This window comes from Anopheles funestus, chromosome 2RL (assembly GCF_943734845.2).
Source record: "Anopheles funestus chromosome 2RL, idAnoFuneDA-416_04, whole genome shotgun sequence".
NCBI lineage: Eukaryota > Metazoa > Arthropoda > Insecta > Diptera > Culicidae > Anopheles > Anopheles funestus.
The window spans coordinates 47,677,762-47,705,691 of record NC_064598.1 but is presented as its reverse complement, the minus strand read 5'-3'; the positions used below and the strand labels follow the sequence as shown (position 1 = coordinate 47,705,691).

General features: G+C 39.7%; 1 protein-coding gene across 4 annotated transcripts in view; it reads left to right on the top strand.

Annotated features, from left to right (window-relative positions):
- LOC125774762 (FMRFamide receptor-like) overlaps window positions 1-27,332 on the top strand; it is a 74,713-nt gene extending 47,381 nt beyond the window's left edge. For all 4 annotated transcript variants that reach the window (XM_049444968.1, XM_049444970.1, XM_049444969.1 and 1 more), the window contains exon 3: window positions 22,570-27,332. In XM_049444968.1, the coding sequence (XP_049300925.1) occupies window positions 22,926-24,419 (1,494 nt within the window). In that variant the 5' untranslated portion in view covers window positions 22,570-22,925 and the 3' untranslated portion in view covers window positions 24,420-27,332. The remainder of the gene's footprint in view (window positions 1-22,569) is intronic.
- The last annotated feature ends 598 nt before the right edge of the window (window positions 27,333-27,930 follow it).

The window sequence follows — 27,930 nt, the reverse complement described above, 5'->3', positions numbered from 1 at the left end:
TTCGGCAAAAGTTTTGCTTCAATCGTGAAGGTGATTGAATTTTAATTGCTTCGCATCATTACGATAACCGACGGCACGGGATGCGGGTTGCTATCGGTTAAATCTGCTAAACGTTTTGTGCCAGTTCAAAACGTTTAAATGAATTCGAATTCTTTGGCTAATTGAAAACAGTTTCATAATTATAAACTTGCGCTCCTTCGTTCCACTTTTAAAATGGTTTGGAGGAAGAAGGATGAATCGTTGCTTTGCAGTTGGCCGTCGTAGAGTTGGAACAGTTGAAACCGTTCATAAAAAGGAAACTATTTCGTTTTTGCTATTTTATATACATATTATTATAAATTGAAAATTAACAGGTTTATTCAACCCAAGATAGATTAGCAATAGACTTGCAATAGAACTATAGACATCAGCGGTACATTGTGGACAACAACTGTCAGGTCTAATGTGTCATGTTTATCAGTTGGACATCGGTTAATAAAATTTCATAATTATGTTTGGGTATTTTGAACGGTAAATTTTAATGGTACATCTTTACATTTTTCATCTGCGGGAAGCGTTTCTTATATTATTTAGAATTCAAATGGACTTGGAGCAATAGCTCAATTGAAACCAAAGCAAAATATTTATTTGCAGAAAATCATGCTCTGCATGTGGAGGGATCAGAATGGCATCATATATTAGAAATTGCCTCCGAATTGCAATGAGAAACGGTATTCGTTTGAAGCGAGCAATAAAGGGTAAAACGGCCAGGGTTTGGACTATTTGGAAATTGTACCTCACCTACCTTAAAGTCCAGGCTGTTTTGATCGATGCAGGACGCTCTTAGCTGAATAAGTTTCGTTTCGATTCGATTCGTTTTTGGGCTCCAAAGTTGAGAATTTGTTATCGTCTGGAATTCATACAAAAATAATTTCAGAAGAAATTTAGTTTTTAACGGCTTAACGTAAAAAAATTTCAATCTTCAGTTAAGACACCAATCATGAGTTGACTCCCAAAAGATTCATGAATCATCAAAGATTGAACGACACAGATTCTTGAATATCTAAGGAATTATGATTTTAAGTATGTTTTATGTGTTTGGCTTGAGAAAATTTCTTATTCTTATGCAGATAAAATAACTTAAGTGGACGACCCTTTGTGTTGATGCTAGCTTCAAGGATTCATGAATCTTCAGAATAGAAACTCTGAGTTATTCGTTCAGTACAAATATTTAGTCAAATTTAATAATCTGAAACAAATTTACCCAACACTACTATTTTCATAAAGCCAATTTAGTGTAAATATTTACAAGACTTTATAGCAAGCTTGAAATATGAAAAAGTCATAGAAAAGAAAGATAACGCGAATTTTTGTTCTCTAAAAAGAATAACCAAAAATCGATTTAAATCACTTTTTTTGCTATTAATTTTCCAACCATTCATTCATCAATCAAGCACGCACAACGTCATAGCGTATTGTTTCTGGCGTGACTTTAAAGGATAAAAATTACGCCAAAATCACATCCCATATTTGCTTTTTTCCATTCACACCTATACCAGCGTAAAGCAACGACTTCATTTTTCACAAAAAAAAAATCAGTGAAAGCTTCCCCGTGTTGCGTGCCACTGTGTGTGTATCACCACCCGCAGTCTCATCTCCCGGAGGACAAAAGCCGACAACACAGGGACCGGAAATGGAATGTAAATAAATCGAGCAACATCCGCTAGCGTGCGCTGCGTCTGCACCTACCCAAAACGGGCACCGAATTGAATATTTATTTGTGTCTGTCTGTGTAATTTCATTCGTGCAACCATTAATCACACCGTGCCGGTCGGTGGAACGTTCGCTTCAACGCTTAACACCAGCGTGCCAGCGTGTCAAAATTACTCAAAATGATCCGCAAACTACCAGCCGCGCAGATGAGAAGAGATGATTATTATTGCTACCTTTACCTTTACCGAAATGTGGCACGAGGTAGTTCATGGGGAAAAATAACGCCACAGAAATCAACCCCTCCTTGGCAGTGGCGTACCGAATTTATCTTGACAAAATGGCAAATCTGTTCCGCTTCGTTACCATTCTTTGTTTTGTCACCGTTTAGAAGGAGGCACTGTGCCTTCCCGCTTGTACCACATTGTTCCGTGGAAGTGTTGTTTCGAAGGTATAGAAAACACAAGGAAATAACACAAAAGATACAAATGATCGGCTTACGTACGGGATCGGTCCCTTTATCACTCGGCATGTTGTTTAATGTACGGTGTTTTTACTGTTAAACGCAAACGCTGGTAGGTCGCTGATGTTTTCAATTCCCACCGGAGGGAACGACCCTTTTCGGGACACTCACGAACGAGAAAGCGAACCTTCAAGATCATGATGAACATGATTGTGTATTTTAATTTCCGCTACCAGCTATGGAAGTACGTTTGTTCGTGTAGAGATTGGATCCTGTTTTTTGGGGCCCCAATGGTACTTGATCAATCGGATGAGTTTTTTTCCGATTCTAATTTTTGTTTCATAAAAATGTATGTATATTTAGTAGTGATTTTTTTAATTCATAAAGAACGGCCTGGCCGTATTGCTATATTTAGTAGTAATGTTTTGTTATAAAATTGTTGTTGTAAAATTATGTTTTTTTTTTATTCGTGAAGATCGGCCTGGCAGAATTGATAACAAGTAATTATTATGTTTCTTATGATTTGTGTCCAGAAAAGCCTTAGCCTGTAGTTTCGAAAATTGAAGCGTCAGTTACCATAATTCACAAGTATCGAATACCCATTGTGTGGTACCTAAACAACACTGAACAATAGGAAGTATATTGTACATAGGAGCCAGAAAAAAGCGACTTTAATAGTCTAATAATAGTCTATTAGGTTTCAGTAGGTTTTAAGTTGTAAATTGTAAATAACTTAATCAATGTCTGCAATGTCTTGTCTGCAAGTCTTGCTTTTGTTGAAAGATATTCCAAGTTTATTTAGGCCTGTGTTTTTTTCAATTGTACGGTTATATTTTACTTTACATATCATTAATTAGTTACGAACTACTGATGCCATAAAAAATTGTTTTTTTTTAAACCGAGGCGTAAACAAAATAGTTAAAACTAAACTTAAAAAAAAGTTAAAATTAAACTTAAAAATAGTTAAAGTTAAATAGTTTTAGGAAGCTTTTGATCATTCCCCTCTCTTGAGATGAGATTTATGTATGTATATTTAAATATACATGCATAAACATATATACATAGATGTGTGCTTTAATATTAAGACGAAAAAAGCAAAATTATGATAAACTATAACTCGTCCTAAAGTCCAGTGTCTTTTAGGAAGCTCTGGAGTTTTACCATTTCCGCTTGTCTATTAGACAGTACAATCTCTAAATGTTTTCCCATCACATTTTTGTCTTCTCTTTGTCTCTAGCAATGCGTAGCAATCTACATATGCGGAGACGATTAAATTAAGCGAGCTTCTTTCTTCAACTTGTGCGTCTGGGTTAGTCGAGTGTGACCAATTCTTAATCTTGTGATCACCCTTTGGTCTTTTTGGTCAGCTGGTCTACGGTGCTATGGATTGGACAATTTTTAAATTTGTTAGTGGTGAGGTGTTCCAGGTATATTGCCAGTATTGTTCCAGCAATGTTCTACATAATACCGACACATCGGATCTGGATATTGTCCCTTCGACAAGTTCTTTATTCGTTCTTTTCCCTCATTTGCAAGTCTGTCTGCTGTTTCATTACCTTGTATACCACAATGTCCCGGTATCGAACAGAACACGATTGATCGGTCTAGAGATACAGAATAATGTTAGGTCTGCCCCCGACAGTGGCTTCCGATGTTGCTACAGTGATAGCAATAGCTGCAGGTGGTATTTGTTGAGAATATTCCACAACCTGCAGAGCTATTCTCGAATGAACCGTCAGTCTTTGTTTGTAAAAGATCTTGTATTAGTCGGCTACTAATCTTTGAAAGTGTTGAGGAGCTTAAATCTCATTAGCTCTTGTTTGGCGCAACCTAGTGTTAAACCTAACAGAAATACGTATTCCTATTTTGTGGTACTTTAAACTAAAGAAGTCTTGGTTTTCTATATAAGGCTTTCCACGACTTGAAATATGATCGGAAATCAAAATGCATATGGTGTAACTTGTGGAACGGTACCTTATTAATCATTACAACAAATTTATAGCACGTCATATGTTCGTATACCGAGTTAACAAATAAATCCAAACAACTGAATTAGTTAGGGTATATAGAATTAGAAGAAGAAACATCAATTTGTTTAGTATTATCGACTAGACATTATGCAAGTGAATATATAAAATTAATATAAAAAATTACAGAATTGATCTTTAATATCCTTCAATAGCCTAAGATTTTTCCGTCGACAACATCCACCATAACGACCTTTTTTTTGCCTACAATCCTATTGCTAACCACAGCAACAGTCTATTCACCTTTCCGCAGGCGTTATTAGCCATTTTCCTTCCTTCCGGCGTTGTCCAGTTTCTTGCACGATCTGATCTAAGGATACTTCTGCTAGCGCGGTCGGAGTTTAATCTCTTTATCCCTTCATTTTGTTCCGAAAAGTCTACCCCCGCCACGGGAAACCACCCCAAACTGGATTACTCTCCCGAGCACCGTACCGATTCCCTATATCTCGCTGGGAATGCGTTTTTTTTTGCCCGTTAACCCATACCATTTCAGCAAGTGGATGAGTGGTTAAAGCACCGCTAAGATATCGCACAAATTCCCTCTTCTTGGAAAGTGGCTTGTATCCGAGCACGGCCACACGAACGCGTCTGTTTCATCTGAAGCGTCTGGTCGGTTCAAAACGTTGGTTAGAGGATTAGTGCGCTAGGAAACGCTTGTGCCATCGGGTAGGATGTTTTACATCTTGCCCGACGTGCCGCGTACAGTGTATTAACTTCACATTGTTCTTTTCCACGCTTTTTTGTCCCACTCGCTCGAATCGTCCCTTACGTTGCCGGGATGATATTATACCATCGGTATGAGCTCCACCGTTAGCATGCGGGATAATCCTTCCAAGAGATCTTTTAGTCCAGAGGGCACGTTTAGCAAATGTATCAACTTACTTTACAACGGTACGATTATCGGTTGCCTTTTTTGCACGGAAAACGAACCGTTCTTCAAGAATCGAATGTAAACAGCATATGTCACGGAATGATGTGTTTGCCAATCGATTCGATCTTTTGCTGCAATCTGCAACTGCACTGGGAATATATTGGGGCTTAGCATTACCAGAAGATGTTGGTTGATTTTTACATTGTTTTTAACCGCCATTTGTAATCCTGACAATATCTTAATAATGTTGAAACTGCTTTTTTTAATACCCAAAGAGATTACTTTTTTTCGAAACACTCATGAAGATGAGCTTTTTTTGGTGACTTTGTGTGACTTGATCACTCCATAATTCGAACACTGATAAGTTTATACAACTGTAAAGCGCTACTCGTACACATGCTTATGATTGATCACACATATTGATGGACCTCATAAACCACACAATGCAGTTTATTACCGTCCACATCTGCTATACCACAGAAAATAGTCCCGCATCTTGAATGATCGATTTGGCAATAAAAATAACCACCAAATAATTTCCATAAACTTTTTCAACCAATCAGTAAATGAATTGTAAAGCGTACCAGTGTTACCAAGAATCAGTCAGCATCAGGCTCCCTTCATCGTGATCATTTTAGTCATGAGCAGCACTCTCGATTAGAATGGTTATTGATTTCTTTTCCTACGAAAACAGATAAAGAAAACCCGGCAACCGTATAATCGGATCGCATACCAAAAAAAAAACACCCATCCATAATCCTTTCATCCTTTGTCCCATCCGCCATACCATCCTCGAACAGCTCCACGGTACGGTGGTGTGAAGCAAACAGAACAGCAAACAGCTATTTTATCTGACGCAAAACACACCCAAACCGTCGTGCCACAATCGTCAGAACCGTCGTTCGGAGGAAAAATCCATCGAAAAGCACGCAAATCCTACCGAAGAAGGAATGCTGATTGAATTTTTATTGCTCACGTTGGCGAACTTCTTCCAGTGCAAAATCAACACCCAAAACACAAACTGTCGCGTGCTGGTGTTTAAAAATTGTCATAAAAATCCGCACGCCGGGCGCCAATGTTTCGTATCCTCTCTTGCTACGATTGGGTTGTTGTTGTTTGAGAATTGCGATTAATTTTCATCAAATTATAAATTCGCTATATTAAGCGATTTTTCCCCCTTCACTTTGCTACCGTCGATCCCCATTCGGTCAAGGCGATAAGCGGTGAAGTGAAAAGCCAATTCAGCCAAATTCATCCATCACGTCGAATTGCTGCGCGGAGGGAGTTTTCAGATTTTTGGAAGAAATAAATGGAAAAATAAACGCTACGTCACGTCACGCCACTTGGTAACAACTGAGGCACCTAAACGGCATTCGATTTCCTGCCAACATCCGTTGCTGAGTGCAACTGTCTACTACACCCGGTGTCACCGTTGACCACCTCTTATTACTTTACGACTAATCACGGAAATGTCGCTTAAATGACCACATTCAAGCAAATCCACCATTTTGCTGGTAATATATGATATTATCACAAGAAATGTTTTTTTTCTGTCGCTTCTTTAATGGTTCAAATGGTAAAATGTATTAGAAAGCACTGCAATAAAGCAATTAGAATGTATTGTATTTTAACTGTAAATTTATGATCATTATTCCCATCCCCATCATACCCGGATGATATCACATTGGTCGTGATTACTTTCAAACTCCAACTTTTCCCGTTTTCTCACTAAGGCACGCTTCTAATGTGCTCCAAAGTTCCGGAACCCGCCAATAATTCGGTATGGGTTGGAAAATTTATGATTGTCATTACCATCATCGTCATCCGTTTTCCGATCCATGCCCCCCTTCCCCCTCCTTAAGGTCCGACCGTCCCACCCGTCAGTTGCAACACCGGACAACAACGGGACGAGGAGAAACAAATTTATCGCTGGCTAGCGCCACACTTTCAGTATTTATTATTTGAACCAACGAGGCAACGGTTGGATGGTTCCATTTTACTTACGAGTCGGTTCGTTTGTTCCGCCGGGATGTAACCGAAATGGATTAACTGCAATCAAAATGATAATTGCCTATTTGTTCTGTATGGCGCGCTTTTTCCCATGGACCGCACACAAAATTGTGCCGAGGTCGGATTTGTGAACAAAAATTCAATTTTACGAATATCTTACATTTTGAATTTTATGCTTATGCCAGTTGATAGCACGATAATGGTGGGCCGTTCCCTTTTTTTTTGGCCGACCATTACTTAGCACCAACACAGTTTTACGCAATTCATGTTACAAAAGCAAAAACACGACGAAATCAGAATAAAAGGAAGCGTAACAAAGCTGGGCAAAAATCGAAGATTTTCTGCATTTTCCATAGAAAAATGCACTGGAGCGAATATTTATGTTTCCACTTGATCGTAACGCACAAACATCTAGCAAACATCTAACAACTGGAACAGAAGCATGCACCACATCTCACAATTTCTTCGCCAAGTTCGTTCAACTGTAAGAAGGTGTCACTTTTTGTCCCCTCCCTCAGAATTACGCCGTGACCTTATTCCGTCAAGTATCACTTACTATCGACCGTCCTAGGAAACTACGTACGAATCAATTGTCATGGAAAAGAATCTGTTACTCACGTTACGATCAGGATATTTCTCCACAACGGTACGCTCGAAGGTTCATTATAATTGACAGGATTAGCATAGGATCCCATTTCAAAAGTTAACGAGCTGAACCATAAGAGGGAAAAATATTACTAAAACAAGACAAGGCACAGGGTGTATGAAAATGACAGGTCGATTGAGTGACATCCGGTATCCGGTCAGTGTGCCTTAAATAGAGACGAAACTCTCACAATAAACCTTCGACACCCTTGGGCACGGAAGCTGATTTACGCTTACAACTTTGGCAAATTATCTTTCGTTCCTAGAAATTTTGCAGGTTGACTGACGTAACGAAAGGTGTACGGAATGGCACTAAATATGTTTTTAAATATTGATTTTTTTATCTAAAGCTGGAATGGTCGAAAAAATAATTGTTTCTCATAATTCACTAGAATATGTAGTAAAATTTTCGAATAAATAGTCTGATAAATAACAAATTTGGTTCACAAAGTGTGAAAACATCGCAACAGTATACGGATTTGCAAGAGGATCGATGGTTACTAATGCTTGTAGTATTGCAGTATTGTAGTAGTTAGTGGTGTAGATCAGTGCTCCCCAACCTTTTTAGTACCGCGAACCACATTTTGTTCGACATAAGTATATCGCGGCCCACATGTGCCGCCTATCGAACGGACTCGTAATGTATGTATATCGTTGTTAAGGGGATTTTTTAAATAAAACATTATTGAAAATTATAATTGTCTACAATCTAACACATCGAGAAGCGTAAAATGATTTCGTCACGTAAAAACGCTTGAAATGGTAAACAAAATGTGTTAAAATAATCGGTCCAACGACCGAAAATTTCTTCCGCGGACCACTTAAACATTCTACATGTTTTGAATTTTTTTTAATCTGATTTTTAACTTTTAGAACATTACTTTTTACTACACTAAACTTTTATCCTTAATAAATAGACAGGTTAAGAAAGTTTGAAAATTGATGATTAGAAGAGACTAGAGATAGAGAGATAGAGAGAGAGAGAAGTAGACTTTTAAAGCTTACGAAGAAATATCTGCTTTCCAGCTTTCATACAGCAATTTATCATAACTTACTAAACACTAAACTAAACAAAATTATTATTATTCTTAACACTAGAACTACCGGACCTGTCATTTTGACTGGAACACTTTATTTTCATCACATTATTTTTTGGGGTTAAACAATCCTAAGGTAGTTGAAACGTGAGTTTTTTATATACATTCTATACTACGATCTCCAAAAAAAAAATAAAATATTCTCCAACTATTCGAAATTGCTTAAAAATTAATCACACGCGAAAATCGCTTAAATGCTTGGTCGTTCTGATGTTAAAGCAACATTCGAAAGCTAATCACTGTACTTTTGATATAAAAGCATAGTTCATAAATTTAACTAACAAATTACTATGGATTAACCATTTGTTATTTGCAAAGTCTTAATTATGTATCGCTTAATTCCCGCATCTGCATCTAAATTTTATGTAAACAATTCCAACGACAGACATGAAAAAACAAACAATCCATCACTGTATTCGATCAACCTTACTACTACACTTTCGATTGACACATTAATACAATTTAGTACATTTGCTCGCCAAAACAACAAACCTTTTGGGAAAAACAAATCTATCCCCTCACAGCAAAAGCATCATCCACTGCGAATCAAGCTATAATACTTTGCTGCATGCAAAAAACAGAAGAAGCATAAAAACCACGTGCACACATACAAAATTAAACAGCAACACAAATAACAGGCCAACGATTGAAGTAAACTAAATAGGCGGTGTTTGTGACGATCGGTATAAATATTCTACCACATCTACCGATTCCACAGTTCCACATAGCGCCTGCCATCCAATAAGCAAACATCGTGGAAAGTTAATTTGATTAGTAAAATCACACATACAGCCGGACGACACCTAATGGCATGCCGCCGTACAGACTTGCCGGTGGTCGCTAAAACATGTAATTGAAATGGATGCCCCATTGTGGGGTGCTTTACTTTTGTGGTATCGCTTTTCCTTATAACGGTGTGGTGGCTAGTTGGAGATTTTATTTGCTCCTTATTGTAAGATACACCTCACACTGACGCTGAGATTATAATACCATCAAGGAGAAACCTTGCAGTTGCCGACTTGTTGGCACGTAGAGATTCTTCGCTTCTCCGTAGCGCTAAAATCTTATAAAAGCATATCTTCACTGCACAATTAACAGCTCTGTGTTCCCATCCGAACGTAAGAATTTTAAATTAACCTCTAAAGGAAGTAGCGCCAAAGCAGGTCATTGTTAAAATTGACTTCCCCATGAATACCATCCGTCTGGGACATTTTTTGAAGTTACAATTTAACGGAAGTGCTTCCAAGTGGAGGCGCACGTTTTCCCCATTGCCATTTATCTCGAACACTCACGTAAATGCCATTGCCAACAAATGGAAGTCTCGTCGCGCGCCATCATCTCTTGTGCGACTTCCTTCACCTCGCGTATGTCTCGCGCAGATGTCTAAGATCTCGTCCGCAAGATGGTACCATCAGGATGGGATTCGATTTAGGTAAATGTGGACCACACGAACGAAACGCTCATAGATCTTAATCATAGCGCATATCGAATCAGCATCGAATCGATCCTGAAAATTGGATGCTAGACAAACGATGTCCGATACACATTTCGTAGAAGAATGGCAAAAAATGTTTCCTCGCTTGTACTGAACGTAATTAAACTCTCAAGCCATCGAAATCGTTAACCAACACATCGGATGAAGAAGAGAAGAAAAGATTTTAGGATTTTAATTATTTTTTAACTATTTATTCGTGTCCTCACCAGAAAAGCACTGCTGCTATCGTAAGGATAATTCATTAGAATATTTTGTCGACTTCTTGGGACGATAAATCGTTAAAACAAAACTGATGATAATTCAATTCAACTGTCAAATCGGGCCCATGCACGCCTTCCCGTACTAATTTTAATGCAATGAGCAACACCATTTTTGAAACGGTTTCACGCCAGTCACGCTTGTTCCAAAAATTAACCTCACTTCAAGTTGACACGATCGTAAATAAATTGATTTTGGCAAGCAGGTGGCAATCGTGATTGTGCCGTCGTTGCGCCCCAAAACGCTGCAATCGCAATCAAATGTCAACCGAATCGTGAGGTGAATAACAGCAATTTGCCATTCCATTTGCATACCAGCGCGTTAAGCGTACGTTTCCGGATTTGCAGTTGAAGTGTGGAAACACTTAAGTGGCAGTGAAATGGAGCATAAAAGTAAATCAATATTTGCCTCATTTGAAACACATTTAGCACAATTTCTGTGGTAATTCAAAAGCAGCTGAAGAACTAGGTAAATACAGTTCATCTTACGCTTCCGGACTCACTGTTGTTCTTTGCTATTTGTGATCAATTTAATTATTTTGACCTTCCCACAAGGTTTCCCATTTCGGGTGCTTTACCGTGCAAACTTCTTCGCTTGCTTGTGTGTTTTATTCTCATATTCAAAATGCATATTAAATTGCCACCACCACCAAGAAAGTAAAGAACTCGAAAGTCAAACAGAATGTTAAAGGACGATGTTTGTTTCCTTTCTGGTTTTTTTTTTTCGTTCTTGAGACGCTTCAAACTTTGAACCAAACTTCAATCAAACACACATTAAAACAGACATTACCTGTTTCGGAAAGAAATGGCAATCTTGTGTCACGATTCGTAGTTCCCTCAGTATCGTCCTTATGTAATCCAGTATTCCATTCCGGGGGACACATCGGAACGAGCGACTTTCGACACGAACAACTTTTTTTACCGATTATTGTCGTTTAATGAAATATTCATACACGCGGTTCCGCTTATGGTGTAAACCGGCACAGAAGCCACAGTGTTCGTGTACGAATCAATGTAAGTCATATTAGTGCTGCTGGGTGCTTGCATCAACTTTGCGCCACGATGGAAGGAAAGGATCGGTCCTATGCTTGACATTTTGTTAAACACGATCTTTAATTTCTCTCTGAAGTGCTATTTGGGGATGGAAAGTATGCAAAACCGAGCTACATATTCTATTTGCCACCCTGGGTTCGTATCGTCGTGCCATTGTCAGGTTTCGACCAGCGTGGGGAGAGATCCGATACTTGTACTATCACTAATGTGACCCCATGGAAACGTCGAACGTTTGGGAGGCTGGATCCTTTTTACTAAATTAAATTCTTCCATCCCTTGGTAGTAGTGGAACGAGTAGATTGAAACCGGGTCGTAGTTGAATGAAATTTTTACACAGATTTGCTATACCGTCTTAACTTTCCATCTGTAACGTGAGTCGACCTACCGGTGTAGCGAGACAGGTGGTAAATGGATCCGTGTGATAATGGCAGTACTGGGAATGTTCACAAAACTACACAGGTTTGGAACACCATTTGCAGATATTACATTCCAATATTGTAGACAGTCTACATGTCCATGTTCCAGTGGTTAAAACTTCTTTAATTTGAATAAAAGTCTGCCATGGACACTGTTCTAGGAGTACTTCAGTTTGGCACACTTTAAAGGAGGCTTTAATACGATGTATATGGCTTTATTGAATGTAAATGTTTATGTGACGTTCAAAGCACTTGTAAGTCCATAGGCATACATAGTTTCCACATACAAACTTACATAACAGTGAACGAGGAGAGAGAAGAATATTCAGATACAGTCATGTGGGATTTTACAAAATAATAATTTTAGTTTCCTTATAAACACATTTGATTTTAGTGACGCATTGCGGATACACTGTAGCTTAAGTCTGAGAAGACGATTGCTTTATTTTTGTTTCTTTTTTTTTACTAACTTCCTAACTTACGTTGTAAAATACTAGTATTGTTCACCTAAGGGAATGGTGAGGCCGCGTATCGGTCATAACATCTGGAGCTAGCTAATCTTAAAGCTTCGTTTAACGACTTTATACCAGTCAAATTGTACAGTTCCGCGTTTCGCGTGAAGCGGCTTGTGTCAATTATCATGCGTAACGAGTGGTTAAGCATAACCCGGAGTCTACTGATATGCGTCCTCGCACGCGAATCCCACACCGAGTTCGCATATAGGACTACGGACATATGTATATGTTTGGTTAAAAATTGCCAATTTATTTGCCATTGGTAAACGACACCTACGGCAGATCAGTGAATAAAGACACTTGAGAAGAGAATGTCCCTTCCTCAAGATTCTCAAGATCCTCAAGATATCTTCAACCTGTTCTCGCAAGAGCAATTTATGATCTAATGTTTCTTTCTTTTTTCGCCTGCTCATGGTCGAGCACGTCGCCAGGTCTCCAATCCGTTTCCACGAAACTCGGTCCAGGGCTGCGTTTCCTCAAAACGCAAATCCCTCAAAACCACTCGTGAGTTCCTGAGGTTTTGAGTTCTGAGGGAATCCTCAAACGTATTTGCCCCGGGGCTTATGATCTAACGTAAGTCCCCAATATCTTTACGAAGAAATCCAGGGAACAATTGTCCCGTCAACAACAAGCCTAACATTTAAAAGGGGCGCACGTGCGTTCTCCTCAGGCGAACAATTTTGAAAATCTCGTTTGATACTTAGAAGAGAAAAAGCTCAACACTATATCAGATATTTAAGTATATTGCGAGGGAGGCACTCACCCCATAGATAACTCCTCGGATTAATGGACAGTAGGAGTATTGTATGTAGATATTAAAAATCATGAAAATCATGAAATTAAATAAAAGCTAAAGAAATTGCCTCAAAATGTATGATTAGTAAAGGTGATTAGATTTTGAAATAGGGTATTTTTAAACTTCCATCCTTCCTTCCTTCCAGAGGACAATCTACACACAGGCTCACACCAGTTTGGTGTCCATTTAACACCGGTTAAATGACTTAACCGGTCGTGTAATGATCCAGCAGAGAGCCTTTGCTAATAATTCAATCAGTGCTGATCACTGGAAGGTGCTACATATCATCGACACACGTTCTGACAGTCTAATGTGAAGGGAAGGTCTGCCTCATGTCTCAGTCATAGGTACCACCCGTTGCAGCTACCAATGCTTCGAAGGATAATGATGACGATGATGACACCGTGGAAAGCGATATGCTAGGATCGGTGTCTATTGAAACGAAATCGGTGACACATTTCTTATGCTCTGCTGTGTGTGGTAAACGAACCCAAACATCTATTTACCAGCCAGTCGTTAACTACGCGTATCAAAGCTGTATAGCGAAGAGATTAAGCCAGCTGTTTCGTGAATCATCACGATTTAGCATTTTGCATCAAGTTTGAAATTTAAAGTTGTACATGGAAAAGGAACTTTTAGCAATGATCGATAGTACAAGGTACAAGATGTTTTGACATGATTACTTTAAAAATGTTGAACATTTTGGGAAATTTTATAAAACGTCGATATACCACCAACGGTTTCAAAAGCTTTTCGTTCCATCTAATCGTTTTTAATGATAGAAAAATTCATATTATCCAACGATTAACTGGAAACACATTTTTGTTGACCTTTTTTCCAACATCAGCAATCTAGGATAATGCGTTGGAACGAACTCAATTTTTGAAGCCAGATGTTCATAAAAAATATAAAAAAAACCTACCAGCCAAGAAATCAACCAAGAAAAAAGCGTTTTGAATATAGTGGAACTTAGCTCCACACTGCTTGAAAGCTGTGGGTATCAACCAGCACCCCAACAGAGTCAAAGGAATTTCGTCTATTTTTAATATCGTCCGATTTTTTCTCACTTTATTGCCCTCTTCCAACCGATCGCTGCGCAACGAACCCGAGGTCACTCTAGTGAAAAGTGGCTATAAAATTACAAACACTTGTGAAATGTTTTGTCCACCTCATGTCTTAACGTCTCTTGCCAGGGCAACAAACTCCTTATTTGCACGCGTTTAGACGTGCGGGTCGATATCCGTAGAAATGTCTGATCCACCCAAAACGTGGATCCTTCAAACCATCTTTTCCAGACGTCTAGCTTAGGGAAATGGAGAGAAACAAGCGAGAGACTTACAAGAAAAAAAAATTATAAAAGAAGCAAACAGTCCCTTCCGTGACACCCACTTTGATTAATGAATATTGTGTGTCACTTTTTTGACAAAAAAAAACACTCCGTCAACGGGATTTTTATCAGTCGGACGTTAAATGGGCAAAAAGCCGCCTTCAGTGGGGTCGAGATAATGAACGGTATCATACTGCACGCCTGGAGTATCTGATAGCGTCTACAATGCGAGTGTCGATAATTTTATTCTATGTACTGTCGGTCGGCAGACGTGAAATGTGGCACATCGATGATCATTGACACATGAAGCATTTTTGATTTATATTTTATGTATTAACTATAAACATTAAAACAATTAATAAATTTTTGAATAAAGGGCGGTTCGGCGGTAAAGACTGTAGCGGCGCCGGTCTCTACGCGACAGGACTGGGAATCAAATCCCATCTGGACCCGAGTCTCCGTACTCATGACTATTCTGACTATCATGACTATCCATCCTCGTACTATCCTGCTATGGATAAATAAGCTAGAAATGGCCACAAAAAAGAAATATCCATAAAGTCCGTTTTATTTTATAGCAAATATCTTAATATAATCGAATTAAGAATACACAGTGCAGTACTATGAAAATTGTACAAATATTTTTGATTGCAAGATTAAATTATTCCACGAATTAATTCCACGGGGTACAGAGTTCAGATTCTCTTATAAAAAAAGAAGCTTCAAATAGCTTTTTCCCCATGCGCTTCTCACATTCTCGATGATATCCATCGCTATTTGGAAGATGAATGTAGACGGTAAATAATCATTCCACTTCCTAAAGATGGTGGAGCTGCTTGTCGAAGTTAAGTGCACCTTGATGCTAATGTAAAAGCTTTTAAAGTTTAATTAGGAAATTCAAACACGAAAAAATGCTTTAAGGAATGAATCATTAAAAAAGTACACAAAAAACTAGGGAAGTTTTGAATACGATTTAAATTACACAACAAGCAGAAAACCTTAGTTGATGTTTCGTTTATATGCTTGTTTAATCGATTTATAATTGAAGCCATAATGACAAAATACGACAAATATCTTCGTAATAAAAAAATAAATTTAAATTCTTAGAAATAATTTCTTTCAAACAAGAAACTATAAACATTTCAAAAGTTGACCAAAAGTTGCATATTTTCCTGTATATGTTTCTTCCACTGTAACAGCGCCCGTAAAATGCAAACATAGCCAAACTGAAAATGGTTTCCTTTATTATGCGCTGTGCAAAGCAAATTTTAGCCGAGCCTTCGAAGCCTCAACAATACACTAGCTGCATCGTAAATTCCATAATAAATTCTTAACTTCGTCGAAACGGCCTCTTTCTTGTTTATTTTTGTCCTAGCTCACATATGCACAAGGGGCTCCCATGGCACACAAGCTCTTCTGTTTCAACCGCTTTGAGTTTGTTCAACATTCGACTGAACATACGCAGGGGAAGAGGAGTCGATATGGGAGATATGCAAAATTCCACTGTGTAAAGAATTGTACGAACAAAATGGGCAATTGGTAATCGGTTTCTTCTTTTTTTCTTCAATCCCATGTTAACTCTAAAGCTGCTACACACATATGCAGCCGGTATTCAACGAAACCGATGTTTCGCTCTAATCGATCTCCTTATCCACTTGAGGGCCGTCAGCTGCTGAGTGGAAATTCAATAGAGCGTGTAGCAGCGCAGTTTGCCGAACCACCGCCGAATATGCTGGGCATATACACATTCGGCAAACATTCTCCCAAAAAAACCTCCATCTTTGTGCGAAACAATGTCGAAAGTAGAAAAGAAACTGCTTGTTTCACATTTCCTACTAACAACTGTGTACATATCGTTCCTGGCCGCGTAAAGACCACCGGAGTGGTGTGAAGGCAACTGGGTTGAAACGACATGACAGCACCAAAAAGTTTGACATATACCAAAGCAAAAAAAAAGAAGCGAAATCTGTTTCGAACCCTTTTCTTTTTCAAGTGCCGTTAAAAGAAAGAATTATCCATCGCTATAGCTATGCGATGTACTTCGTTCAAGGTACACACCTATACATCACACATACCTGTACAAGTTTTGTCCGTTAAGGACAACGGGTTCCTCGTCTAAAGTTTCCACTAGCAGCCCCACAGATGGAGCTTTTACAATGACGAACATATCGAAACAACGACGGAAATATGCTTATTTCATGTATTTCCATTTTTCATCCTACCACCATGAATGTTGGGCGCAGTACCGTTCGTGGATAAAGTGGGTTTAGATCAGTTTAAGCTCGGTAGTTTCCGGACGCTTCCTGCCAACTGCTGATGGGTAAAACATGAATTTTCTTCCCTGGAAAATGATGTCAAGGAAGAAACTAATCATTATTCAAAAAAACTTTTCTTGCTTCGTTTTTACCAAAAACATTATTTACGACGCTGTCGAATTTTATATTTATTTTTATTTTAAAATTTACCAAAGCATGAAGAGGAAAAAAATTATTGCTAATTGCCAGTTAATGTTCCTGAATTTAAATATTAAAGCCACACATCGCTCGTTGTGTTTAAGGTGTCAAATTCTACTGCCATTAAATACATAATGCACACTCCAGAGTGATTACAGTACGCCCTTCCAGCAGTACTTCCTAATGATCGGTAATGCATCATATAATTACAAACATTTGTAACATTGCCTTCACATGGAATTGAACCCCCCAAAAACGGATAACCAAAAAAAAATCCAACATCGTTATTGCATGCTTTATGCGACATACGCAACAATGATAATCGCATTTCTTAACGAGAGACCAATTATCTGCACAATCATTCCGGTTCAAATAATTTCACCATTGGAATGCACACAAAATAATTGCCCGCTCCCCCCCAGGCAGCACCAGATTCCTGCTGTTCAAATGTATTCAACTTATCACTTACTTCTCGCGCCATTGTGATGTATTTTCGTGATCGTTTGAAGCACAATGGAATGCACACAAATAAGGAAAAAAATGGCACTGAATTATGGTACAGCAAAACAGCTTAAATCTGTATTGCGAATGTGTTAACGGATTTAAGCATCTACACCTCGTACATTATTGAGCCGTTTCAAACCCGCTTACCACCAACAGTTGTGGTTGGTTGTTACTTGAGATTGAGCATAAATTTAACATATGAATGTAAGTTTAGCACGGCACAAAAAAACATCACGAAAAAGTGAATAAAAATATCCTAAAATATTACCAAAGCGAAAAGGGCACAATATGGTGTACCCGTAAGACCTATCCTTTGGTGATGATGGCGTGGAAAAAAACCCGTTCAACGTTCAACAAGTGGTCGCGAGAGCGAAAACTTGAGTTGTATTCCTCTTGTGTAAGAGCCTACCCTCTTAAAGCTGCCACTGACGAGCTCCGTTAATGTTAACGAAAATAATGCTTCTTGAGCGGCGTAAGGACATCGGGATGTCATTTACCAAAAAAAAAAAACGAAACTTGGAGAGTTTGTCACCTCCCTAATACCGTCTTCACATGCCTCTCAAGTGTTTTTCTTACCATTTCCCGTTCCACTTACAAACAGCGGGCTTGATATGCGTTTCTTTTCAAAGGAATTCGAATCCTTTTGCTTTATTCACACGCACCACATAACCTCATTTGTCACGCTGAGTTTCACTCAAGTATGTGAAGTATCACCGCGAGAGTGGCGCGTTGTGATATGGTGGAGATTCGGTTGCTTATTTTTTTACTTCTCATGCTGCAAAGAAATGTTCCCAAACAGTGTCGAAACAGTTTGCGATCAATATTTCAGTTAGCACTTGAATGTAAACTACCGTGGCGTTTTTTTTTTCTTATTTATTTTTTATTTTGTTGGTAGGATAAAGCTTCTCCACATACGAGAAAAGCTTCGAGCGGTAGATTTTGGGGGAAGCAAAATTTATCGTTCACCCGGCATGATTCCAACCACCAACCAGAGCAATAATGGTACGCAATGCGATAAGCAAACTTCACGGGTGCCGGTTAAAACGAAGATAAGAATATAAGGAAAAACACTCGGCATGCACGTATCCGTGTCCAATCGTGAGATTATTTGCATGCAAATATTGGAATTTCGGTGTGCCCGGTGTATACGCACCATCACATGTCCGTGTACTGAAGCCCAACACCAGGACAAGGACGTATGTGTGTACGTGTGTGTGTGTGGGGAAGGTTTCATATATTCGATTCGTTTTACAATCAGCACAAACCGGGCTTGCGGAAATCGTGCCTCCCCAGGAAAAGGTCGGATCGATGAGGATCATCCGGTTGTGGCTAACGGACAGCCGTCAGGGAATGCCCGGTAAAGCCAATTGCCGTAAAGAATATTTTGTTGAACGGGAATTAAAATGAGATGGTTTACATGACCGGTACCAGGAGGTCGGACGGTTTTGTCGGCAGAGGTCATCGTTCGAACGTTTCATTTCGTTTTTGCAATTTGATGTAGCCATATCTCCGGGAGACGAAGGATGAATCATTACATATATGGTTCGTTTAGATCGTTCATGCTACAAGATCAAAGTGTATTTTATCTGTCAAGTCGATCACAAAACAGTACAACGAATTCGAACAACGGTTCACCGTGAAAACCCCTGTGTGAATAAATTACGACAATAGGAAATCAGTGTAGCAATGTGGGAAAATTAAATTCCCTCTCAACAAAGCTCCGGAGCTGTAATGTTACGAAAAGCACTGCAAACTGCCCCGCCCGGGAGGCTTATTTTGGTTGAGAATGGTTCGCCTTTGAAGACGTGTTGTGCTCTGCTGTCCGATTGCTCGATGCACTAAAATTTACCATCCGTTAATTGGAAAGTCGTACCGTTGGGTGTGTATCGGTTACGGCAAATAAATTCACCATCAATCGTTGAACGGGCAGCAATGAAGCCACCAGTTGCTTGCACCAGTCATTATGAAAAGCGTAAAATACTGTAACACGCAATCGGACGTTTGTTTGATTATAAAGCTTTCGGTTGAAGTTAAATCAGCGGAGTGATGGAGTGGAAATTGTTTGCAAAGTATAATAGCAAACACCACGTTAATAAATGTCCGTCTAGTGGTTAGCATGTGAAGGTTACATTATGATAATAGGAACCCATTTTGTAAGCAATCTATATTGTTCTTTTAAATAAGTTTATCAGAGCAAATGATTTTAATGTTGTTTCATGTGTAACAGCGGTAATTTTTTGTAACGAATTTGAATTACGAATAAAAGTTCTGACTATTAGTAATAAAAGTTCGGGCTTAATTGAACTTAATGTAACGTTTAATTTAATCACACCACACCACAACAGTTCTTCAAACTTTGTCGTTCATTTTCCACTTCAGAAGATAAATTAATTGAACGAATTATGCTTAACATAAAAGTGATAAAGTAGTAATTTAATGATGGTTGAAATTGTAGTCTATTTATCAAACAACTAATCGTAAAACTTATTAGATGGAAGATAAACAACTTTTAAATAATTGCAGCAAATACTTGCGATACCACTTAAGCACCGGTTTATGAAATTTATTAGGTATTTTCTACACTCTCTGCAATCGGCCAAGATGCACAACTTTTTGACCCCCGAAGATGTATATTCACTTTACAGCATTATGACATATTTTCGCTTCCATAAGTTTTTGCAAGCCCCGAAGACTTGCGTCAACAATAATCAGACAGCAAGAGACAAGTGACTGTGCTGTGCTGAAACACGAATAGAGCAGTCTTTCATTACCGTTCCGTATCCCTTTTTGGGAGGGTCATTTTCACGTTACGCTTCAAAACGAGACGTTAACAATAAAATTACAAGTGCGTACTACCGCCAACACCAACGCCAAACCGGACGATGCCGTCTGGTAGCATTTGAATTTGCTAGAGATGAAGCCACACGGCATAAGAGCAGCGAAAGTTAAACAATACAATGCTGGCGTACTTTTGCAAATGAAGATTCCTCCACCCGCCTCCCATTCAGGTCTGTCCGGACTGTGTGGAACTCTTTATTTGAAAGCTTATTACTCGGTACAGCTTAATAGTGAAGATTTCGCCTTTTCAGACACAATACAAAACCCTTTTATATCCCATTAACCGTAGTTGCTCATTAAATGTTCTGAAGATGGTTTCACTTGTTTTATTACAATGTTTTATGTTTCATAAATCTTTTTTTTTGTAGTTAAAAATTTTGATTACTATAAAATTCTAAGTTATATACTTTCCAAGATATTTAGACAAAATTTCTTTACTTAAGTTTTTGAAGAATATAATGCTCAAAAAAATTGCAAAATCCTGTCACTCTTAACCAGTAGAACAGTTTTATTTCGCCCACCTATAAAAGCCTCCTAAGGGCTAAACAAAGCAAACAGCTCTACCTCTCATTAACGCCAACAGATAAGAAATGAACGGGCTACCACAGCGTTTATATTTGCAACTTATGCTCCAAAGTGGTAACGACCTCTACCCGGCTTCTTTCATCATTGACGGCATTTTCGACGGCTCGTGCACTTACACACAATCGCATCCACCGGAAACGGGGAAAAAAACGCTCGGGCCACTAGCATGTCAACCTCATCAGACTGTTGGACACTTTCGCTTACCGACAATAAACATCCTCATCATTGCAACGCAGCACCAGCAGTATCTATGCCCTTCGGGGCGTAACAGTGAAGCGTTGATAAACTGGTCGCTTTATAGTGTAGATGAGGGTTGTAAGGTGGACCGTAAAGTGCCGCTTAAGCACAAGTGTTTTTTTTGTTCCTCTTTAATGTTGCACAATCCACCACTGGGGATAGCATTGCATTGCCAGGATCAACGGCTTGAACAACGCCGTTTGCCGATTGCTCACGTCCCATTTGCTGACATACGCTGGTGTTGCACGCTGATGAGTGTCCGCCACCAGGCGTCTCCATTTCATTTTTAGTAATTTTGTTTTTTCTCTACCGAACCTTCACACCGCTTAAAACACGCGTAATGAGATGCATTTTGAGCAATAAGGAGGAGCGAAGGAAAAAAAAACATTCCTGGAAAATTGTGATTGAAACCAAAAACACAAGCGGGTTCGGGGCTTAAAACATTATGCCGAACACAATCATCAACCGTGGAATACATTTCATTTAAATGCATCCAAGTATTTAACTCGTTTTTCGCTTTATTTTTCTAGTGGTGGTACCAGAAAAAAAATTAAAAGAATATCCCACAGCATCGCATATCCGTCAGCCTCATGCATTATTCTGAGCAGCTTCGTTGTATTCATCTCTCATTTGAAATTTATAATTTTTCCAACGAAACGGTAAAGTTAAACGTTGAAATGAAAACAATCATCATTATCCAGCCCGGTACGGAAAGTGTTTTTACCCGCTAGCGTTATACAAACAGAACCTGCTACCTGGTGGATATTGGTAGGATTTATGAATCAAATCTGCCGCACAGATATGCTTGAAATGAGCAGCTTTAATAATGCTCGATGTGCCGATTGAATACACTTGACATTCATTTCTTCTCTCAATATTCGTGACTTTCAATGGTGGACAAACGCTAGCATACAGAGTGCACCGTGAAATTTTACCACTCAAGCGCACCATACGTCGAAGTTTTTTTTTTGCACTGTCCATCATCATGCTGTTAGGGTTGAGCTTGAGCACAATGTTGAAACAAGACGGACGCGATAAAGATACAAGCAAAAAAAAACGATCACAAAGCATACCTCGTTTTTCTGCTTCATAGTTCTTGTTGCTTGAGTCCATATCGTCCATAAACCGAAACCGGTCGGAGAATTCCGACTCCAGCAGGGATTCAATTTTACGCTTGTTTAATTCCATAATTTTCCGTCGCGTAAAGCAAACAGTGGGAATCCGTTCGGTATGGTGTACTAATTTTTTTCTCTTTCTCTCTCTCTCCCTTCCTTATTTCATCTCTTTACAGTTAACGCAAGCACACGATGCATCGTGTAAAAAGATCGCCACTGGAAGGAGGTTTGGTGGACGAGATTCTTCTCCCGCACAGTTGCACGGACACAGTGAGATACTAAAGCAGTGTTGGCAAGGGGGAGAAAAACATATAGAAGAAGAGAAACAACCCGGTGATGATCGGCAAACGAACGGGATGGAACGAACTGTCCACTTTATTGCCACGTTTGTCGATCGGCTAAAGCTTGCAGTGTAAAAATAAAGAACCTTACATACCTACAGCTGCTATAAAATAGTAAAACCAACATCACGTACGAACAGTAAACTTAAAAGCGTGTCAATGCACACTGAACCGCACGCAGACCGCACATAATGAATGTCTCGAACATCGACTACGAGGTGCATCACCTTCTGCTCGGTAATGGAAGCGTTAGTGGTAGTGGTGGTGGTGTTGGTGGTAGTAGTAGTAGTACCAGTGGCACCACTGTTGGCACTACCTTTGGAGATGAGTCAGCGATAGGAAGCAATCTTACCACGCGAATCGTTGGGTCCAACGAAAGCATCCTGACGATCGTTTCCTGCTACGATGATTACCTGCCGAACGAGCTGCTGGTGGAGTTCGAGTTCTGGATCAGTGGTGTGGTGATGAATGTGGTCGCACTGATCGGCATTCTGGGGAATATCTTCTCGATGGTGATCCTGTCCCGGCCACAGATGCGTTCCAGCATTAACTATCTGCTGATCGGATTGGCCCGGTGTGATACGGTGCTGATTCTTACCTCCGTACTGATCTTTGGGCTGTGTGCGATCTACCCACATACGGGTTATCTTTACTACTATCATTATCAGATCTTTCCGAAGATTTCGCTCGTTGTCTATCCGCTGGCAATGATTGCCCAAACAGCTAGCGTGTATCTAACGCTTACGGTCACACTCGAACGATATGTGGCCGTGTGTCATCCACTGAGGGCACGTGCCCTCTGTACGTACGGGCGAGCCCGGCTTTACGTGGTGGGTATACTGATCTTTTCGATCCTGTACAATCTACCGCGGTTTTGGGAGGTGACGCTTATCTCCTCCACCCATCCGGACACGGGACTCATCATTTACTGCGTGAAAGCGTCCGACATGCGTACGAACGAGACATACATCAAGGTGTACATACACTGGCTGTACATGATCTTCGTGTACTTTCTACCCTTCAGCTTGATCTCGTTCTTCAACCTGATGATCTACCGCCAGGTGCGGCGAGCGAACAAGGAACGGCAACGACTGTCACGCTCGGAAAAGCGTGAAATCGGTCTCGCGACCATGCTTATCTGTGTGGTAATTGTGTTCCTGCTCTGCAACCTGCCCGCTATGATGATCAACATCGTCGAGGCGTTCTATAGTGTGATCATCGAGTACATGGTGAAGGTGTCCAACCTGCTCGTTACCATCAACTCGAGCGTTAACTTCTTCATCTACGTCATCTTCGGTGAGAAGTTTAAGCGCATCTTCCTGTTGCTTTTTTGCAAACCCCGCGGCCGCCAATCACCGGATGACGGTCTTATCCATGACGACAGCTCCTTCTCGAACGGAGACGCCAGCAATCGCAACTCGGGCCGCTTCCAGCGTGTCGGCACTACGCGCAGCACCTCGACCAAGCTAAGCAACTGCAGCATGCGCACGATACGGACGACGGTCCGGAGTACGCGGGCACCATCACCCGGCCCGATCGTGTATTACCCGGCGCGTGAAACACTACCGCGGATCACTCAGCCACCGACGATCACGCGCAGCAGCTCGATGTTTCCGGACTGGAGCAATGGTCGGGGGGAGAATGGTACGAACGGGGGAATCATGATGGCGTCGTCCGGTTTCTAGTTGGATCCAGCAGCCAACAGCACTGAGGTTTCGAGCTTTAATCCGTAGCCATTTTTTACCTGGCTACGAGTTACCACCATCGTGAGGAGTTAGTGTCTCTAGTGGTGATTTTTATTTGTCCCAACGGGCGGGCAAAACGGTTGTATAGCCGGGAAAGACAAAGCTTGGCCCAAGCACAATCGTGACGGCCCGATAGTACACGTTGAAACATCCTCCTGTCGACACCGTTGGACGGGCGTAGAGAGAATCCGTAGAGAATTGAGTTTTAAATTGCTCCCCATTTTAATGCCACGCAAGCAAAGCAAAGAAAGAAGAAAAAAAAATACTTTGATAATTAGTACACTTCATTTTCTCATTTCGCTTCGGCTTACGCTTACTGACACACTTTCAGCAAAATCGGCAGTACTCCATTATGCCACCAGACCCTACGTCTCTTATCAGTTTCGCACTTCACTGTTCCACTTCAACACATCTCTCATGGTAGCTTCAGCTTAATTGTGATTAATGAGGCGCGCGTCCTGCAATCGCAGCACATCCTGCTGACATGCTGATGAACGGTACTAATCGAACTTGGAGTACGGCATGGCATGGTTATGGCTTAGCCGGAGCATACTTTAAAAACCGACCAGCTCAACTCCATTCTGCGAGCGCACATTTCTCACCATCAAAAGTTAGTCTACGCGAGTTGTAGTCTACCGGATGCCGGAAATGTTTCATCTGTTCATCATTCGTACGTGACAAGAGGGGGAGTTTATTTTTTTTTTTTTTGGAAACAGACAACTTTTTGTGGATTAATAACCGGGGGAAAAAAACTGCTTTGGATGATCATGTTTTAGTTTGCTTTGAGAAAAAAAATTGAAAGACCAATTAAAACACTTTGTAGGTAGTTTAATCCAATTTTCTAAATGATCTACTTTCTGATGTTTATTACATCGATATCGAACACTCCTCAAAAGTGGTCCTCAAAATCAACCCACTCTATAATATTTTGTTCTATTTAAACACACAAACAAAACAACAGTCGTCTCCTTACCGCTGCCAAACGACTTTCTAATTGCCGTTCTAAATTACTTTTCCCCTTGTGCTTTCTTTTTTCACTTAACGCAATCCGCAACTTTTACAGCCCGCGCGGCAGCCCGAAAATAAATCGTTGCCTGATGCAAAGAGCTACACGGTTCCCGGCTTTGCGGGAAATCCACAAATAAACAAATACAGAAAAAAAACATCCCTCGCTGAGAAGAAACGAAAAGTCTGCTCAACATTAAACCGAACCTTTCGTTCTTTTGCCTGCATTTGATTCGTAGGATTTTCCACGTGGAAAACTTTTAATCCTCCATCAGCAAACCACCACAAAAAAGGTCCACCATGTTGCCCGTTGGCCGAAAGCACAAACAAATGGTGGGACGTAGCGTCGGGAAGCGTAAAATCGACACAGGGAAAAAGGCGGATGTGACCATCTTCTTGGCATTGCCTATTTCTATCGCTTTCTTCCAAGTGGTTGCATTTTCCTTTTTTTTTTGTTGAGTTTCCACTGGGTGAAGGATGCTTTCCGTGTCGTGCTGTGAATGAGATTGTTTTTCCTTTCATTTTATTTGTGTTTTTAATTTAGCTTTTTGTTATTCATTTTGTTTGCTCCTATCCTGCCGCCCCATCAGCAGGCCAAATGGAACACCGAAGCCACTTTAGAGGGGCTGAAGTTCGGGATTTAATCTAACCGGATCGATGGTGGGAACGATTTGTCAGTAGCAGTCAGCGTGGAAGCGTTTTATCTGTCGCATTGAGGATAGGAGGATTTTGCGAACCAAAAAAAACATCGAGAAGAATTATTTGATGAACAGTCGTGTGAAACTGAATAGATTTCAAGTGAATAATTTACTTTGAGTCAGTATAATGCGGACAAATTTATCAATTTTTCTGTTTGTTTTATTTAAAATGCTTCCGGATCTTGCACTAGAGCTAAAGAAATCATCCTGCTGAGCGTTGCTCAATGATCGTTTTGTAACGATCGCGGGTTACGTAGCGCATTGCGTAGTTGCATTTGTTTCCAATTTAGTTCTGTAGTTTGTTTTAATATCTACCTCACTAGTTTACACTACAGTCCTAATAGGTTCCCACTAGTATCGAGTATCGAATAAGCTTATTATGACATTGTTTGCCCTCACTCGCTCAAATGCCCTCCATTCAACTGTTAGCCATTTGGTCAATCAAAACACGATATTTTCTGGTTGAAATAAAAACAAAACATTTGTTGAGTTGTTGTTAAGTTTCACAGCAGCTACAGAATATGCTGCACGATCGGCGGTTCCGTGGGGTCAATGCTAATTTAACTAAACGTACGACAACACACCAACAGAAAAGTGATTGGAAAGTGTCACTAATTAATGAAAACAACGCCTAAATGAACACACACACACAGACAAAAACGTTTGAATATTCAATTAGTAAAGTAAAAACAAAAGTGAATATATCCCGTACCGGGCGTTAATATCCGTCAACCGGATCATTAGTGTAAATATGATTAAACTATGTACATAGGAAATTCTTTCTATGAGGAAACAGTAGGAAACACTGCACAAAACTTGAATCACAAAAAGAACAAGCTTTTAAAATGTAAGTGAAAGAAACACACACACATATACACAAAAATACACACACACACACACTTATGAAGGTTGTTCATAAGAAATTAAGTGTAAGAAATTAAACAAGCTGTAAAAAGCAAAGAAAAAGGTGTGTGTGAGTCACGAAATTGACTGTTGAACCCATTAAAAAGAAGAAAATAGAAGAAGAATATAAAACAAAAGCGAAAAGACCAAAATCAAAATAGAAATGTAAAGAAAATCAAATAAATGCGAGGAATCAAAGTAATAAAAAAGAGGAAAAAAGAGAAAACACACACAAACACACAATACGAAACTTTACTATTACTATTATTACTGTGAAAACTATTATTGTTGCTTTTTAAAAGATGTTTAACGAAGAAAAAGCAAAACTATTACCAAAAAAAACAACAAACAGTCGTGTAAATATGTTCAATGTATAAACAAAACAAGAAAACACCGATAAGCTTACATATTTATTTCTATTTCCTCACACCCAAAAAAAAATCATTCTGCAAGGGTATAGGGGTATTCGAACGCGTACACAGGCTAGTACGGTATGGAAACAAAAAAAAAACACTATGATACCTAACAACTGGAAAACAAAGGGAACTGTTAAGTGGAAAGTGTTTCGAAAACCGGAAGAAAACTTAAACGAACGCACACAAACACTATCGAAATAAAACATCCTTTTACGCGGAAAACAGATTTCCGACAACAAAGCAAAAAAGAACAAACATTCAATTCCTTTCAATACAACGAACCACTCTGTTTTAGAATCGAAAGAACTTAAATACGCTACGTGCCTGGAACAACAAGCAAATTCCAATCCAAATTGTTCACTGTTGCTTACAGGCAGCAGAGGTACACATTACGGTGTGTAGCTTTTTCGCTAAAATGTCTTCATGCTC